Raw genomic sequence first — 18,838 nt, 5'->3', positions numbered from 1 at the left:
AACAGAGTAAAGGCCCCCCCTTCAGCTTCAGTGTCACCTGGGTGCAGCCTCCAGACCTCACCACAAGACAGACAGGCAGTGATTAATCACAAATAATGTCATCAACTGTCCTGCAGAGCAGATCAAAGCATTGGCATGGGCAGCAAGATAGAGAAACCTTAAAATGACCTGAGGTGCTGGCAGGATTTCAGTGTCCCATTGTGGGCAGTTCCCCCACCCCGCTGGTGCCTCCCTTGTCTCTGATATCACTGAAGGAGTGAAGAAGAGCAGACCCACTGCCTCAGTGAGGAAATGTTATTCCTCCTCTAAAAGTGCTTCTTTTGTTCCTAAGTCCAGGAGAACACAAGATGTTGCAATTTGGGGGAAAATTGAGAGGAGGTGCAACAGTCCTGCTGGACCTAGTACATCCCATCCCATCCCATCCCATCCCATCCCATCCCATCCCATCCCATCCCATCCCTCTCTTGTAACGCAGCAGCAGGAGGTCTCTGCCTGACATTATTGCCTTTGCAGCATGCGAGCGCTGTGTGGAGGAGATGGGTTGGGTACGTGTTGTGGACACCTGCTTTGTGATTGTCTTGTCTCAATAGCAGATGTTGCTTACATCCAGGGAAGGCCTCCTGTCGCAGCTCTCATCATATAACCACACTGAGTGCAAATGCGTGTATAGTTATCCTGTGTGGGCACTAGGCCCACCACATCCTAGGAGCACCAGGTTTTCTGAAGATACGGTGATTAGATGTGCTGCACAACCCTAGCTAGCACAGTGCTCTAAAGCTGCTGTGGTGAAGAAAGCAACTAGGGGCTGGCCATGGCTACATAGATGAGCCTGAAAGGGAACAAAATATCCCAATTCCTGCTCTGCATACCTGGCTCCAGCAAGAGAGGACAGTATCTTATGCTTTCTTACCTACATTCATTCCCCCAGAGGCTATAGATGGAGCAGAAGGCTGTCCACTGTTCAGAACATATCAGGTTGTGCTATAATTGCAATGACTGTGATTGAATCCCGTGCTTCTGAGCTTCTCCTGGCTTCTTCTTCCTGCAAGGGCTAGGAGGAGATTCCTCTCACGCAAAATTGTGGTGATTTTTCCACTTCCCTCCCAGCACTAATGCTAGCTGGGCTCCTCTCTGGAAATGTAGGTGAGTCTGAACAGGAGGTGTAGATGCAAACTGGGAGTCTCCTGTGCTTCTGACTAGCTGGGGTGAGAAAGGATCCCCTTCTCCCATGCCAGCGGTGAAGGAATTTGCCTTCCTCTGAAAGACAGAGGATCCTCTGGGTGCATGTCCCCTACCTGGTTCCCTCCTGTCTCAAGAGCTCTAGGCAGCAGCATTTTCCCTGTTTCTTATTTATGACACTGACATAAAAGGGATAAGATCAAGCTCTTGGGTTAGCATAGAAAACCTGGGGAGAAATCCTAGAGGGAAGTCCTTGCTCTTGAGCACATACATGAAAGTCCTGGGCATCAATCCAGAAGAGTGAGGCAGAGAGTTTATAGGTCTGGGAGGGGAATCAAAGAAACCTGCAGCAGCCATCCATCAGAACAGGAGGAAGACTTAGGCACCTCTGATAAAGACTCTTGGGAGTGAGTGTTGCCACCAGTGCCCCCACCTTTGGGGGCAGCTGCTTACCTTGACTCCTGCCAGCTGAGCTTCTGGCTGCTCCAAGGAGTTCCTGTCCATCTGCAAGTGTGCACATCTGGGGCAGGGCGAAAGCAAGAGGAGCTGCTGGAGGGCAGGCTCCTACCTGCAGGGTGCAGGGGCAGGAGCCACCCTGAGCAGCCTGGCTTTGCAGTTCCATGTCAACTGAGAAACCTTTTTGCATCCAGCCTCCAGGCACACCCCACAGGGCTGTGCTGGGCCCCGCCAGGGTGGCACCCAGGGAAAAATCACCCCACCAGCCATTTCCAGAGTTGAATTTATTTGCCCAAGAGCCAGGAAAAGGGTAAGAAAAAAATTAGCTGCAGGTATGATACTTTCCTACAAGCAGCTGGGAAGAGCATGGGGGAGACAGACCTTGCTCTGCTTTTTTGCCTTACCGTCCACGATCCCTAGCAGAGTGCTTGGTGCAGATAATGATTGCTTGCCCCAGAAGGGAAATAACGTGATTCTCTTCCCCAGAATAAGGAGAAACTGTCCCTTTCTGTGATGTCCAAGAAAGCTGCAGCCCCTATGTCTTTTTATAGCCCATGGCAGGCACAGCTGTGTCTCCCTAGGCACTTCTGGCCTGAAGTTTCTCAAAAAGGTTTGGCAGAGCCTGTGCTGGCACACAGGCCCCCAGGGAGCAGCTTTCCTGGACCTGCTGCTTTTTTTTTGGTGGACAAGGGATCACCTCCTGGCTGGGGGTGCAGGACGAAACCGTGAGAACACTGCAGGGTGTTCGCACAACATCACAGGGCATCATCTACCCCTGGAGGAGCCAGGACAGAGAAGGAGCAGTCAAGGCTGAGGGATGATGCTCCTGTTGGGTGCACCGACAAGGAGAGCTTGCCATCTGCTGGAAAGCGATCAGCATTGACAGGCAACAGTCTGACAAGAGCTCTTGGATGTAAGAACAGGAGAAAGGCCTGTATCAGCAGTCCTCAGTGAGCTGGATGGCATTTGGGCTCACAGAGAGAGCAGCAAGAGCATCCTCTGAGGAGGGCAAGCACAGAGCAGGCAGGAAGCTCCGGCTCGGGCAGATGAGGTCTGACAAAACTCGCTGCAGGGTTTTAAACATACTACCACTCCCCTTGAGCCCTCCTTGGTGTCTGTTCCCGTTGCAGAGGTAGCAGAAGGGAATACGTTTGTGTGACTAATGCATCTCAACTCATTCATTAGCAGGGCAGAGCGGAGAGCTGGCATGGTGACGTCTCACATCTCCACTGCACAATTTGCAAGCATGTCTGTCGAGCTGTCTGTGTGCTGTTCGCAGCTTCCCCCACCACTCCCTACACCGCTGAGACACTTCCCTCCCTTTGACATATTCTCAGGATTCAGCCTTTTGTTACACCACCAGCACATCCAGCCCAACTGGCAATGAGCATCCCACTCCTGACCACGTCAACTCCCAGGAACACACGTCCAGCTGGAGAGTCCTGTTTTCCCAATCAGATTTTATTAATGTCTAGGAGGATATAAGCAGATCTCCAGCGCTAGGGACTGAAGAGCTGATCTACCAACAGATGGACTAAACCTTCCCTAGCAATACGAGTATTGGTACCTCTGGGTATAAGTCATATTAATACATTGTATAGCATTGCTTATGTTATCAAAAGCTGCATCAGCCTTACTGGCCTGCTATCCCACTGCTGCACTGAATGAGACAGTGCACAACAGGAGCAGAGCCAGGGAAAGCTCTGGGATGTTACTCTCCTGGTGTGGAAACCACCACAGGAACTTGACAATGTACAGACTGTGTTCTTGCCCTTTCAACTGAAAAAGGTAAGACATAACAGTGGCAGCATCAAATGTCTTGAATTCCCTCTATTTCATGGTAGATGAGGCCCAAACTCAGATTAGGTATCCACGTATTTCTGGAAGGTGGCATTTTCATATGATCATTTTTTCCCTAGCAGAGCCAGGCTGCAAGCCTGCAATGCAGCGAGCAATTTTGGCACACCTGCAGAAGGGGGTGCAGGACCTTCTCCTGCCTCTGGCTCAAGTTGCAGATGCATTTCTTCAGTAGCAATATCATTTTAAGCAGCATTTGGTTCCAGGCACTTACTTCTAACCCTGTTGTACCTACTAGACTGCCTGGTCCAAGCATTCGTGTAGCTTCACAGTGAGCCAGATGGGGAAAATGATCCAAGTTAAAATAAACCCAGCAAGACCCCCCCAAGGAGAACTGTCTCAGGAGAATGAGCACAGGCTGTGGGGAAGGGTAGGAGGCAGCAGGAGAGCCCCTTTCTACAGTATGGATTGTGAATTTCCACTCTGAATAGTACTGGAAGAAAAGTAAGAAAGACTGAAGAAAAATGAGGCAGAAGCAACAGGGAAAAGTGTGGCCAGTCTGATTTTTGTTTCAGACCACTCCTATCAATCATTCTTCTCATTTAGAGCAGGGATGGGAAAATTGCTTTGACCAAGAGAATAGCTCCAAACTTCTCTTCCCAAGTTCAGCCCAAATCTTGTGTTCTACTAAATTTTCTGATTTCATTGTGCAAGTAGGAAACTCCTCAAACAAGGGCTTACTTAGACCATGTTGTGTCATAAGTAAACTTAGTGGAAACTATCAGCTGGGATTTGAGTGTAGGTTTGTGTAGAGCTCCAGGGATACTCCAGTGAAAGGATGTTCTTTTCCAAGTCTGGAGAGAACCAAACAGTCCCCCCAAAAAATAACAGGCTTTGCTATTCCAGGTACACTTCCAGATCAAAGATGCTCACTAAAGTGACTCTCCTAACGTTTTCTTCAGTAAATGATGAGAAAGGCCAGGAAAAATTTCAGTCTAGTAATCCTCTAAAGGGGCCTGCAAAAACTAACCTTTGATTAGTGTGAAGATCTTCAAAACCAGAAGAAAGGCTACTACTACCATGCCATGCTCCCCTCCCTGAGCAGTCACACCTGGCAGCCTCTTGCCAGGCTCCTTGGCTTTAATTTACACATTACTCCATCTAGTGGCCTTAAGGTTACAGCATCCAAGAGTTTAAAACTCTGCCCTGGTACCAGCTGGAATTCAAACCTCTGCAGCAATTTTGCCATCACCACTTTCGCCTCCATCTGTTAAGAAGAAAAGCAAAGTCATCATCAGTGACAGCAAATACAGCTTGGACTGCAGCTACTTAAAGTCAGTGTAATTATGTCATGCTGCTTTGTCAATACAGAGATTTGAAAGTTAAATGTTACTCTCTTAAGGCAGCTGGCTGAGTTTGGGCAGGAAGAAGAGTTGCCTGGGGCTTCCTGGATTTGCAGACAACTGACAGGCATTAAGATCTGTCCCTGTGTTCATGTGTTAATCCCATTTTGGAAATCAGAGGTAAAACCAAGGACTTTAACATGAAGATTTTGAGCACTGCTGCTTAGATGAACTCAAGGCACAGGCCTGAAGAGCTGGCTTCCTACTGTCCTGAAATGCTCTCTGCCATGCTTAGGTACTCATACTTCATTAAATTGTTCCTCCCATCCACGCAGTCCCCTCACCTTCTCAGAGCCAGTCCTGGCTTGTGCCCTTCTGCCAGCTGATGTTTTCCCTGCCTTGACTCTGCCAGCTGCAGCCATGGGATGGTCCCTAAGAGCATGGCCTTTGGTCCCCCACCACCAGCCACAGCCAGCACACCCTGAACTGGCCCAGCACTCGCTAATGAAGTGTCTTTCCAGGCCTCTGCTTACCTGTGCAAACACCTGCCCAATGCAGGATCGGGGTCCCAGAGAGAACGGAAAATAGCAGTAATATGGCCTACAAAGAAAAATGTTCAAAACTGTCACTCTGACAGCTTGGTTATAAGGAAGCAAGCAAATATTTCATCACAACAGCAAGGAAATAGTCTAACTACCACCTTACCTAGCTGACTTAAGACAATCTCCAAATTAACATTTTTTGGTTCAGAGCAGCAATACAGCTCTGAAGCAAGTTTCCTTGTCATCACCACTTAGTATATGGCTCAGCTCACAGAGCTGTTTTGTTGCATGTAAACCTTATTTCAAAGCTGAATGTCAAGCATAATTTAAATGCTCTCCAGCCCATCACAGGGACATAATGATCCACCTGATTATTGCTCCTTTGGGCAGCTCTGAACCACGTGAGTGAGGGGGCGTTTGTTCCAGAAGACCAGGCTAACTCTAGGCTGAAGTAAAACCCCTGACTCACAAAGTAGATGCAGGGATCAGCGCCAACTATTTAGGTCACTGATGCCTCCCATCGCACTCCAGCCTACTGATGTAGATATGGCTTAGGCTGCCTGCTCACATGGCTGAACAGCACCTTCTGTCTCTCGGCCCCTTGTCCCCTCTCTAACGTGGAGACACTTTCAGCTTCCTGGGGCCAGGGCTGCCACGCATTAAATGTCTGTACTGCACTAAGGCAAATATTCAACCTGGTTTTGGCCCAAAGCTTTGACCTCAATATAAACATTAAATAACATTAGTATTGGTCTTTTTTGTAAGGTATCACGTGGTCTAAAGAAATTCTGAACAAAAGATGCACATTATTGCTCTCTATTTGCATTTGGGTAAGGATTTAGCATTACTCATGCTGGAATGGAAAAATTGTTTTATTCTACTTCCCCCCCCCCCCCCCCTTGAAATCTCTTCCTGTAATGGTTCCATATTACATATTTAATAACCTGGGAGTAAAAAGAAACTCACTTAGGTGCATCTTTGCTAAATCGGTCTGGATTGAAAGTGAGTGGATCCTTGAAATACCTTTCCATCCTTCCCATTATATAAGTGCTGAACTGTCAAGAAAGAGTTTATTTGCATTAGTAGCAGCACACTGAAAATGCCTCTTTGCTGTCACAGGTACAAAACCATTACTGCCTTCCACTCCCCAAGAAAAAACAACCCAGAATCCCAATTCATACCCCAGTTTTGCCCAAAATTTCAGAGAGGCCACTGGAAATATACCCAGGGAGTGTTTTGGCCCTCTGATACACAGATCCATCACATTTGGATTGACTGTAGCAGCTAAAAGCTGCTGATGGTGGATGGGACTCACAACGAGCGTCGTCTTTGCAGGAATTCTGATGCCATCGATGGTGTGCTCCTTCTCCATCCAGCGTACTGTCCCTGGGACGGGTGGGTACAGCCGCAGCGATTCCTTCAAAACCTGCATCAGCGAAAAGCACAAACCGTCAGTTAGTTAATACAGTGTGTAGGAAGTGGAAATAAAAGTAATTACCTCCCTATAGCCTTTCACTTTGGCTAAATGGGAGCTTTTGACTTGTGGAACAGATGTTGGTGTATCTGCCTTGGACTCCTGTGGGCAAAATATATGGCTAAGTCAGCTCCTTCAGGCCTGGTTCTTTCTTATGACTGGTAAAATACAGAGAAAAAGAAGCAAACCCCACAAGAGATACCATGCATTGAACAGATCTAACACCTCAAGTCAGGTCAACAACTAAGTGAAAAAGTACTGGGAAGCAAATTCAAAGGCAATATCTAAGAGTGAAGTCTCATGCCCCTGATGAGCCATTCTCGGCACCGGCTGCCACGAGGATGGGTGGTTGCTCCCACCTCCCATTCTCAGCACTGCACTCCCGCTCCTGCCTTTGTCCTCCTTCTGCCGCTCAGGGAGCTGAGCCAGGTCAGAGCACCAAAATGACAAAAAACAACCTGGCAAAGGAAAATGAATAGGGAACAGTGAGAAAAAATTGAATGAGACCGTTTCTTTTGGTGGCAGTGAGCTGTACGAATGGCTTATTTCATCAAAGTGAAACCTAATTAACAGCGCACATTAGCATTGCACCGCAAATGCAATTAATGGTGTGTATGCACGAGTGGATTAATGAAAGAGAAGCATGGACAAAAGGATTCAGAATTGCCTGAGTGACAGGAAAGGAGTCCCATGGTCTCTGACATTCCAGTGATGGACTGGCTCTGACCAAGGGTGACTGTGATTTTGGTTGTACAGATCCAAGCTTGTTCTGTTAAATAAACGATCTGCTTTGAGAGGCTCTCATGTGATCTGTCCTAAAACTGAAAGGCTTAGATACCTCGTCCTAATTGGAGGGGTATAATTGTGATGGTGTTTGGAGAAGCCTAAGGAAACCTGCTGATTTCTGTAATCACACAGAGATGCCTTTTCCTTATGAAAAATACACCTTTGAAATCTATCCGCTGTCAAATCAGTGATTTGTGGGATGGGATATGGTAAATGGTAAAACACCATCACCCACCTCAACAGGGCACTTCAAGAGAAAAGCAATCATGGCAGACTACTAAAATCACAGGGAATTTAAGCAGGGAGAATAGCTACCAGGAGTGTGATTCAGCCTCTCCCGAGCGCTACTGGTGTCCCCCATCTTGTGAAAAAGCATACACAACACAAATGCTGGTGAGTAGCCAAGCCCTGGCTTTGCAGTTCATTACCAGCCAGCATTTCTATACACAAGACTTCTTTTAGTATCAAACTTCCCCCCCCGCCCCAAAGTGACTGAAGAGGGTTTCAAGACTAAAAAATAAAAAACTGAAAGTGCAAAATATATCCATTATTTTTGGATGTCCTCAAATCCTGCTGAGTTTATGGCGCATGATGAGATCATAGCTGGAAATGCTTTAACAATAATCAAACAAAAATAGAGCTATGAGTTTGGGAAGCAACTGGGAATCATGCACAGGTTGGGCTTGAAGTTGCAAACCTTTCTTAAAATACAGCTATGGTTTTGGCTTAAATAGGTAGGGATTAAGCAACTCTGGTCTAGCTCCCAGCTTGGTAATAATTAAAGAAAGCAGTGAAGGAATCGTGTGGAATTTTGGAAAGAAATTCAAGGAGCATCCTTCCCAGCAAGGCTAGGCTGCTGCAGATGGCTCAAGGTACCTGCTTGCTGACTCTCTGGAGACAAACGCTGTCAGGATCAAATATTGGCATTGCTCTTAAAGTTTTAAAAGCGTGGGGCTCCTCTTGGCAGTCCCATGAGATGGCAGGAGTGCTACCAAACAGCTCTGACTGGTATGACCTCACTCGTACAGTACCTGAGATAAGTAGGTGAGTTTGCCAAGATCCTCATAGTCAATGTCTCTCTTGGCACCAAGAACTTCATCCACTTCGGCCTGAAGCCTGCAGTTAAATTAAAAAATGTTAGTTGCAGACGCTCATTTCTTGCTAGGCAAGTTGACAAATTACATTTTTTACTTTCCAGACACTGAGTTGGACTTTGACTCCCATCCTCAGGCAAAATGCCTACTGATTCCCAGCCAGCCTGCCTGAACTTGTGCCTCATATCAGGATGGAGCAATGTGTGTACAATGCAGCTGAATCAGGCAGGACTCAGGACCAGCTTTGTATAAAGGCTTTGGAAAAAAAAAAAAAAAAATCACTTAAGATTAATTATTCCAATTCCATCTAAGCTTTTTAAAAATTTTAGATATACTGAGATTATGAAACTGTTTATTTTGGAAGGGAGGCTAGAATTTACTGTGAATTGATCCTAGCTTTTTAGTAATCCTTATAATTAAGTTCACCTTGAAATAAACAGGAAGCTGGGTTTGCAAGTTGGAGCACACATACCTTTCCAGTATTTCAGGATGCTGAGCCAGTGCCATTACTGTAAATGACAACTGATTGGCAGTGGTTTCATGACCTAACAACATCAAAAATATGTTTAAAGGTTAGTATGAAATAATAACATGATACAAAGATGGTCTACTAGTGTGATTGTGAGCAGGAAACTTTAAACATCAGGCCCCGAATGTTTCATTTCAAGTATGCTAGAAATTAAAGGAAACACTAAAAGGGATGTAAATTCTACGTAAGGAGCTTTCAAGAGTGACAAGAATAAGACATAGATGGTAAAGATAGGAGCCATCTTCCTCAACTCAAAGCTGCAGTGGCTGCATATGGCACCCACTGGTTATGAGCTCCCTAACAGAAGGGCTGGTGAGGTTCAATTTGCCTTGTCATATTATGGGACACATGGTTCTGCCGAGAAGCAAGAATTTACTGGTTTTGAGGGAAAACAGAGATGTTTTCTCTGACATCTTAGAAATGTCTGCTTTATGTGGATAGTTTTCATTTTTCCATGGATAGGCATACGTATTATTTTAAAGCATTATAGAAAATGGACTTCTGCAAAGATGTATTTGTTGCAATAACGTCTTTCTTGTGAAAGAACAGTGTTTTGACCTCACCTTCTTAGGAACCTAAACCCTATTGACTTGCAAGACTGATCTTTCTAAATTGTTTACCTCACGTTATCATCTCGGCCTCTGCTTTTTCTGATAGGCTTGACAGTGCCCTCTCCTACCAAGCATTGACTAATGCTTGTAAGGCAAGAATGGCATTTAATCATGTGGGTGAGGTGACGTGAAGACACGTGGAATACATTGAAGATGCTTTCAGTGGGGTTTAGCAGGATCTGGAGGAAGGGCCAGAACCTCATGAGGAATAGCCCTGCACCCCAGCGGGCAGTGCTGCCCTCTGCACCGCTGGTTGGAAACCACTGGCCTGGCGTTATTTGCTGTGTTGATATGACCGAAGGAGGATAACATATCATTTGCCTATGAGAAAACTAAGAGTTCTCTTCAGAATTCGCCCAGCTGGTCCTGCACCAGTGTAATACTGCTGTCTTCCAACCAAGTGACTCCTGGTTACAGCAGCATCACGTGGAGCGAACAAGGACATTAATCATGACCCCGTAGATGGCCCAAGAATGCGTACAGCTTCCATACATGTACAGAATGCGTACAGAATACATGACATATTCAAACATTAAAACAGCTACCAACCCGCAACAAAGAAAGTGATAAAGTTATCCACAATGTTTTCATCATCTCTAGTTTCCTCCAGAGCTGTCAAGAGAGAAAAGCAAACAAGATTAGAAAGCATCCCCGTGCCCCAGCTGCAACAGCCAGAATGCTCTGCCCTGTTTTGCACATTTTGTCTGAGGTGGCATCGGGAGGGGATGCGGAGGGGGCAGCCCAGCGGTCACTTGCAACCGATATTTGATCAAACACAAAGAAACAGGGAATTTTCAAAGCAACTCTCACTACCTTCAGTGTGAAAAAAACCCCCTGAAGACATCAGAGGATCAAAGTTCAGATCCCCAAAATAAGCATCCCCAAATCTCACGGCAAAACATGCCACAGACAAATTAACTCCAACAACAACATGTCCCCTACCATCTCCTTTCAGTATCTGTGTAAGAATATCCAGTGTGGCTTCCTTCCCATTCTGGATGGCCTCTCTCCTCTGGTCAATGCACTCCTTCCCCACACGCCGCAGCAGCCTCACGCTCTCCTTGACCTCCTTTACCAGCTTCTGTTTCCCTGGCATGTACTGAATACAGAATTTCTTTAGTAATTTTATTCCTTTTGCTGGTAAAAAAATATTGCCAGTGTTATTTTTCAAGTGAGCACCTTGTTTTCTGTGAAATGACATTTGTCACAAAAATGTCTGCTCTCCACAGAACAAAGTGAATGTCCCCATGACGAAGGGTTTGGGCTGAAATGAGAAACACTCCAATCTGGGCATGGTGATGTCCTGCCTTGTCAGAGCACTGTGAGCAAAATTCCTCACCTCGCCCCAGAGAGAGACTGCAGGATGCGATACAGAATCTCACCTCTGGGCCCAAAAAGGAAAACAGGAGCTCTAAAAGCCTGAACTACAGCTTTCATGAGAAACTGTGGAATGATTTTTAATTTAAGTATTTCAGATTACATCCATAATTTCCTAGTATATGAATTTTGGTCGAAAATATAATTTTTTTTATGGTAAGAAAGTTCAAATTTCTTCCACCTTGAGTGAAGGCTGCCATGCTTCTTGGACAAATGGCAAAAATCTCAAATTTTGCAGTGATGGGTGTGAAAGTATAAAACCATATGAGAAGACGACATGTGCATGGGGGAAGAGAAGGCAGAGAGACAGAAAGGAAGCATTAAATGTTAATGTTAATTTTGCAAGTGTTTTAAAGCACTAATTAATTTTATCTCAATGCACATTGGAGGGAAAGAGCTACTGATGACCCTTTCCCCATCATACATGGACGTCGCACAGCTCTGGCCCACTTGTGCAGGACCAGGGGCTCCAGCTGGATGCGAGGAGAGAGGACTGAAGTGAGGTGCCTACAGACCTGCATGAGGGGGATGCGCGCCTTGGTCATGCCCTCCAAAACCATGGTCACAGCATGCGGGAAAGGCGTCTGGTCATCGCTCAGTGCGTTTAATTCCAAGCCAAAGGCTACCTGAGGAACAGGAGAGAAAAAGGCAGCAACTCGCTGCATCTCCCTGGCTCCCTGGAGCTGGGGTGAAAGAGCAGGACAGCCTCACACCACTGCCTTCTCCCCTAAAAATACCTCAGGCTAGATCCTGCCTTGCAGGAGGCTGTGAGGGAAGGGTAATATCGACATTATGCTTCCTCCTTATCTGGGGAGATTAATAATTTACTATTACATTCCATTCATCCCAAACTGTTTTGCACAGAGAAGGGAAAAGCCAGCATAAGGCAGACTTCACGCTGACATATAATGATAATAATACAACGTCCACACGTGAACAAGCACCCGTGTGCCCCTTTTGGCACGGAGGGGTGGGAGGTATGAGGCTGTAAGGGCTTTTGCAATGGGTCCCCATCCTGCAGGCCACACCTAGGCCGTGCAGACCCTTCCCTAACTGCCCCTTGCTATGGCTCAGCCTGAATGGAAGTGGTACAATTAGTCCTTCAGCTCTTCTGGCACTGCTGGGTAAAGCTCTTGTTCCCTGGCTCTGGCTCCTGATCCCATCCTGCTGCCGGTACCCGTTACTTCCATTCCTTTCTGCCAGTTGCAGAGGAAACAAGAAAGCAGACAGCTGGTACCTTTGCAATGATATCCATAGTCACCCGGTTCATCATCGTCAGCATGCTAAACTCTTTTTTTCCATCTGCCTTTTCCTCTAGCTTCTCCATCAGCTCCTCTGCTTTTTCATTAAAAGTTTCCATCAGACCAATCAGGTAGCTGAACAATTAATAAAAACGAGCGATGGGGACTCTGGAGAGGACATCTTTGCTCAGGCAAAATTATCTTCATTATTTTCCATTGCAAATTGTAAAGAATTTTTGTTTTTTTTAAATTTATAATAATTTTTCCTTAATACTTTAAAAAGCAAACAGATAAAATGAGCTAATTCTTCTTAGAGCAGCCCCACTCCATCCTGCCATGTAAACAATGGCTGTCATGGCAAAGGGCTTTGGCCTGTGCATGCCGAGGCAAATGGGCTTTATCTTCAGACCCTAAATGCAATGCATCGACACACACACAAGCAAACCAGACAACCCCCTACTCATCAACCATGCCGTATCTCCCATACGGAATCACTCAGGTGAATGATGAGGCTTGCCCACTTCAAATCCCTGAGGTCTGTTTTCCAACAGGATAAGGCAGCCATCACCACACTCCTGGATACACAACCCTGGGACCTTTCTGCCATCGCTGAGCTCATATGGGTGTCACTGCCCCATGGGAAGTCTGGTCCAATTATACTTGTCATGGAAATGGTGTGTTGGACTCAACTAAAACGTGATTTTGGCACTAAATGGGTTTCTTCCTCTTTCTAAATATCAAACAAGGGATCAATGACAGGGAGAATCATGAAAATACAGTAGAAACAACAGCTGGATCATTCCAGAGATATATGCCTTACTTTCGTCTGAAAGCTGGATCCATTATCTTCCGCTGCTTGTGCCAATGCTCATGGTTGCAAACAGTTACCAAGCCATTCCCTAGAAACCTAGCATTTAGGAAAACAAGGAAAAGAACAGTTTTCAGCAAGGGAGCCAGCCAAACCCCATGTAGTCACAAAGATAACTCTTCCACATCTACTTTCTTGTTTTTTTCCTATGTGCAGGGAGTACTGTGCTGCTTTGAGTACACAGTTGTTGCATCACTGTGGACGACGACTGAACTGCAGATACTTTTTGCCTGGTAGGTGTGGACTGCTGAGTCCAGTAAAATGCTGGTACATTACAGCTGTTATGCAAATAATTAATATAATAACTGGATTATTATATTTTTTAAAGCTTCAGGCTAACAGAGAAAAATTCCCCTTTTTTGGTTATTGAGCTTAGGAGCTGGAAGCTCCCATGCATTAAGGAATAATTCAGTGCTCTAAAATCTAAGTGAGAAGTTTGATGGTGGTCTTGAGCAAACTATTCTGAGACTAAATGAACATCCACAGGGAAAAAAAAAAATATAATCAAGGTAAAACAAATCCAGCATAACCTCCTCCCTGACTGGGAAGACATTTGACTTGACACATAATTTAGTAGGTACATGTTGATTACATATGTCTGGAATTAGTCATTAATCCCAATGCTAAGGTTGGGATTCTGAGTCAAAGTAAGTGTCATGCCTGTGACATTATTTATCTTTCACTTATTTTCAGATCACAATGGTTTCAGATGGGTTTCACCTACCTCTCACCAAATATGTTGAAGATACGACCATACACCAGCCGATCCTTTGGGTACTGTGGTGACATCAAGAACTCCTAAAATCAAATCTCAGGTCAGTGGATACTGAGTGCAATCCGTTTCCCAGACAAAACATAAAAAGCCACTCACACATTCACTCTTTTCCTCCTGTAGCAATAGTCTGAAGACTAGATGAATTATTTGGTGTGCCGATTCCACAGTTCCCGTGCTGTTAGCTTGTTTTGCATGCCTCTACCATTTTTTGCCCAATGACCCGAAACCTCACTCTGTGGTTATTGCAAAGATTTAGAGGAAGAAATTCAGTCCCTTGTGCCTCACTCATTTGAGATATTAAGCTCTTGCAGAGAGTCTACTTTTCACAAATGGTGGATGTTTGCTCTATCTGCTGTTTAAAAAAAGGTAACAAAGTAAATCAACTGATCAAGGAAGAAAATAAATCAGGACAGCCTGGAAAGCAGAGCACCTCAACCTCCTAACCTGGCCAGAGCCACCCTTTCCGCAGGCACAGACTGGCTGCACTGTGCTGTCCTGAACATCAGGCACCGCCTCTCTTTCTGGAGGGACGGGCCGATCCCCACTGTCGATTGGCTTTATTTTGCAGTACCTTCACTCCTTCAGGACTCAGAATCATTACTGTGACTCTGTGAAAGGCATTAAGCCGTACAATAGGTCCATATTTCTCTGCCCTACAAGAGAAGGGGGAGGGGGAAAAAAAAAAAAAAAAAAGAGAATTATGGTACAAACACCAACATGTAACAGTTCAGACCTAATAACCTCAAAGAACCAAAGCAGCATGTACTGGGAACTACTGCAGTCTTCAGCTAATAAAGCCATTAAGAGAAAGATCAGTGCTCTCTCTCTAGCTCCTCTACCGACCTTCTGAATGATGCTAAATATGTCATTCAGGGCCTCTGTGCCTTGATTTCCCAGTTTGTGCTACAGGGCTACCCCATTTGATGTTACTGATGTGTCTCAACTTACCACTGCAGGAAGAGATCATGCATAAACTCCTGTTTCCTCAGCATTCTCCACAAGATCGGCAGATGTCCAAACAAAAAGCTGCAGAAAATGAAGGTTAAGAGTGTCACGAGGATGCCAACACAGGGTTTTGTATGGATTGCAATCCTTGTTGCTTGGTGATGCAGTACGAGTGTTGCTCATGTTTTCCTCCTTGAAAGGAAAGGTAAAAATAACACCTAGCTGTGCCAATGCCCAGCCCTCACGTGGGTCAGCTGGGGACCAGGGTGAGGCTGGTGCACTCGTGCAGCCAGGGAGACCAGTGCAGAGATGCGGGACAAGGTCTTTTTTGCTGCTGTATTATAAGAGATGTTTGGCTTTGGGTGGGAGCTTCCAGCAAACTGCTTTGCTCTTTGCCTAGCTGACTGAATCTCCGCCGCAACTATTACGTTTCTGTACGTGCAACAGACATTTGCATTACATATTCTTTAATACATGCTCAGTCCTGATAAGCATAACTTCGGTTCTGTCAATGGAGTTAAACGGAGTAAAATTAGGAACGGTCTCCTTCTGTCTAAAGCCATGTCACCTCAAATTATGAAAAAAAGAGGATAGAAAGATAATCACTGGTTAATACGGAAATTGCAGAAATTAATAAAAAGGGTTAACTCTTCAAATACAATAGCTGTATTAAAAAGTTAGAAATCAATTCCTTCCTTTGGCTGCGAGTGGTGAATTACCACCAGCTTTGCATACATCTGAAGGAAGATTTGGCCACGCTCCTCTCTAAATGAAGCAAGCTGCGCTTGAGATCTGCTTTCCATTTGAAAGACAGACAGCCATGCTATCATCCTTTTCAGTATAAATAAGCTATAGGGGAAAAACAGGCTCTTATTTTATTTCTGTTGGAACCGGGAGGTGCTTAAAATAACAAGCACTCAAAAAGTTACCCAACATCTACAGAAAGTTTTAATCCTCCACTTGTTTGACTCCTTCACTGTAACAGAACTCCAAAAAGATGTGAAAGCCCCAAATACGACATGAGTCCTGTGTTAGCTAAAGCTCCAGAAACCACTCTACCTGCAGTGCATGAAGCAAGGTCCCACTCATGGCTCCTCTTGTGTGTCACGTGAATCCTCATAGACATTTTTCATCCCCTGTCCCATCACTATCTAATTAAGTCAGGTGTTACAACAGGCCTAAAACATTCACCTGCTAATGAGAAGTCCCAATTACTTACTGCATGCCATGAAAAAAAACTAAGCAAGGGCTTGGTTTGGGATATATAACTATGTGACACTATCATCTGAAAACGTGTTTGCAAAGAAATCTCTTTTGCCCATTTCTTGCTATTAAATCTTTAATATGAAGCAAACCTTTGAAGAGACGACCTCCTCTCTTCACAGGTAAGCCATCCGTACAGTAAAAACCACACAAAGCCACTAGGACTCATTTTTTCAGCCTGTCCTGCACAAGTCTCCTTTAGAGATGTGCTATGTTAGTTCTGATAAAATAAATCAGCCCAGGAAATCAAGGGCGTTAATGTAATCTTGTCATCATGCAGCCATAAGACCTTACACAAAGTCTGAGGTTTTGATAAGATCCTGTTGCACTTCATCCTAAACCAAGGCTTTCTTAAGCTTTTATTAAAGGGAAAGAGCCAAGGGCAAAGGGAAAGTCATGCATCTGGGACAGAGTAACACCTCGAAACAATACAGGCTGTGGGCTGGCTGGCAAGCAGATCTGCTGACCATATCCTGGGGGATGGTTGCAGTGGGCAGCAAGCTAGACATGAGCCAGCCTTTGCTTCTGGTGCTGCTCTTCTCCAGTTTGCCAGATACAGTCTCAGCTGAGAAGTGTTTAGATTTGGATGAATCCCATTTCAGAGTAATGTGGGTTGTCAAGGACCTCTGGAGGCCACTGGTCCAGTCCCCTGCTCCAGGCCAGTCAATGTCAGAGCTACGTTACATGGCTCAGGCCCTCACCCAGTCACTTGTGCCAGCATTTGAGCACCCTCATGGTGAAGGTGTTTTACCTTACACCTAACTGGGATTTCCCTTGAGGCAACGTCTGCCCATTGCCCTTTGTCCCTCGTTCTGCAGCTCCAAGGAGAGTCTGGCCCCATGTTCTCATACCCACCCATGAGGGAGCTGAAAACAGCCAGTGGAACACCTCCACCCTTCAGCAGCTGCTTCTCCACCCAAAGCAAGCCCAGCTCTCAGCCCCCCGGGCATCCTGGCTGCCCCTCCACTGGACTCGCCCCAGTTTGTCAATGCCTTTCTTGTACCAGGGAGACCACCATCACACACAGCACCGAGCTTTACTTTTTTTTTTTTTAAATAAATGACTTCTCAGAGCTGGAGGTATTTGATTTTCCTTACCTTGGACATTTAGGAGTGGAAGTGTTTGTGCAATAGGTACTGAAATGGGGGGTTTGGACTGTCCCTGACAATTTATACTTTTGAAAAGCTGTCAAGTACCGTGGGCTCGCATGACATACAAGCTTCCACCTAGACACACCAGTACTAGAAACCTTCTTGGGAAGGATCCTAGGCTGATCACCAACATCAAGCCACAAACCCTGAAGGAACAGAAAAACAGCCACAGGGTTACTCAAGCTGCCATTACTCTAGAGTGTTACTTCACACCTCAAAATTAACGTAAGGACAAGCAGGTTCAGGCATGACAAGATCCATCCTCTCTCTAATCTTAGTATCTTACCCTGATTACACAAGTAAAACGGAGTTAGGCAGTCAAGGTTGGTGTCCGTGTAGGGCTGTGTAAGAGAGTGCCGGTGCAGTGCCTCTTCCCGTGGCACGTTATGGAGGGCACGTGCACCCAAAGGTGAGGCTGCATGGGAAGCCCACGCACTCCTGGAAAAACCGTGTGTCCTTGTGACAGCGCTGCCACTGCTTGCTAGGAGCCTTCTCACTGCCCTTTATCACTTATGACATTTTTTTTTTGGCAGAAATCCAACACCTAGCTCATGAGGGAGAGCAGGGAAGGTGCCTGGTGGAGTTAGTGTCAGTGTGCCTCTCGGAGCTGTGCGGGATGGCAGGCTGTGCTGGTCCAGCGCAGAGAGCCCCCCCGCACGGCTGGTGCTGCCGGTCAGATCCCTCTTTGGCATCATAAGCAAACACGCAGCTCGGATGGGCAACTCTGAAGCGCTCGTTTCGTGCTGCTGTGGCCACCTTGAGGCGACCAGCCAGGGAGATGCAGGCCAGCACATCCCACCCCGCCAGCCCAAGCCAGCCAGGCAGCGCTGCCGAGCAGGGCGGTGGGATCTCCGGCGACGCCCGACGGTGCCGGCCATCCCCGGGAAGCGGGCACACACGTGCGCTGTTCCCAGCCAGCCTGACCTCCTCGCCGTTGCGTTTGCCCTTGCCCACACCAGCAAGGTCCTGGCCCGTCCCAGGTCGCCCTGCGGAGATGCGGGCTGGAGCGTTTATTTTCTGCTCTGACATTTTCTCACTGCTCCAGCCTGGCAGCGAGACCAGCCAGGGTGCAAGGTCCACCGCTCCGGCCAGCCACGGGAACGGGCGTCGGGGCTAACGCCAACGGCGGGAAACGCGCTGCAGGCGCCTGAAAAACCCACCGCGGGTCCCCATCTCCTTACCGCGGCCCTGCCTCGCCTGCCTCTTACCTCTCCCGCGGGGCGCCGGGGACGTGGTCGTATTTCGCGTGGACGTATTTCACGTAGCAGCAGTACAGGCCGAAGGCCGGGAGGCAGAGGGCCAGGCCGAGCAGCGCCGCGGCCCCCAGCGCCTCCATCGCCCGCGGGCGGCCGGCTGCCAGCGCCGCCCCCCTCCCCGGGCAGCCAGCGGCCTGCGCGGCCGGGAGAG

The 18,838-nt window shown here is 46.7% G+C and overlaps 1 protein-coding gene across 4 annotated transcripts in view; it reads right to left on the bottom strand.

The window, feature by feature from the left end:
* CYP46A1 (cytochrome P450 family 46 subfamily A member 1) overlaps positions 1–18,838 on the bottom strand; it is a 25,954-nt gene extending 7,116 nt beyond the window's left edge. For 2 of the 4 annotated variants that reach the window (XR_012043128.1, XR_012043127.1), the window contains exons 1-15: positions 18,640–18,838; positions 15,021–15,098; positions 14,644–14,725; positions 14,022–14,095; positions 13,250–13,336; positions 12,426–12,564; positions 11,704–11,814; positions 10,754–10,910; positions 10,361–10,423; positions 9,144–9,216; positions 8,609–8,693; positions 6,633–6,743; positions 6,284–6,372; positions 5,309–5,375; positions 4,463–4,699 (exon numbers count right to left, since the gene is read on the bottom strand). Coding sequence is in view for 2 of the 4 variants with exons in the window: in XM_072865592.1 (XP_072721693.1) it covers positions 4,538–4,699; positions 5,309–5,375; positions 6,284–6,372; positions 6,633–6,743; positions 8,609–8,693; positions 9,144–9,216; positions 10,361–10,423; positions 10,754–10,910; positions 11,704–11,814; positions 12,426–12,564; positions 13,250–13,336; positions 14,022–14,095; positions 14,644–14,725; positions 15,021–15,098; positions 18,640–18,767 (1,506 nt within the window). In the remaining 2 variants the exon portion in view is untranslated. Of the gene's footprint in view, positions 1–1,716; positions 4,700–5,308; positions 5,376–6,283; positions 6,373–6,632; positions 6,744–8,608; positions 8,694–9,143; positions 9,217–10,360; positions 10,424–10,753; positions 10,911–11,703; positions 11,815–12,425; positions 12,565–13,249; positions 13,337–14,021; positions 14,096–14,168; positions 14,576–14,643; positions 14,726–15,020; positions 15,099–18,639 lie in introns of those variants that run through there. The other 2 variants (XM_072865592.1, XM_072865594.1) reach the window with 2 other exon arrangements.

The sequence above is a fragment of the Ciconia boyciana genome, chromosome 6 (assembly GCF_034638445.1).
Source record: "Ciconia boyciana chromosome 6, ASM3463844v1, whole genome shotgun sequence".
NCBI lineage: Eukaryota > Metazoa > Chordata > Aves > Ciconiiformes > Ciconiidae > Ciconia > Ciconia boyciana.
The sequence above is the reverse complement of the archived record's forward strand: the minus strand, read 5'-3'. Positions and strand labels throughout refer to the sequence as shown.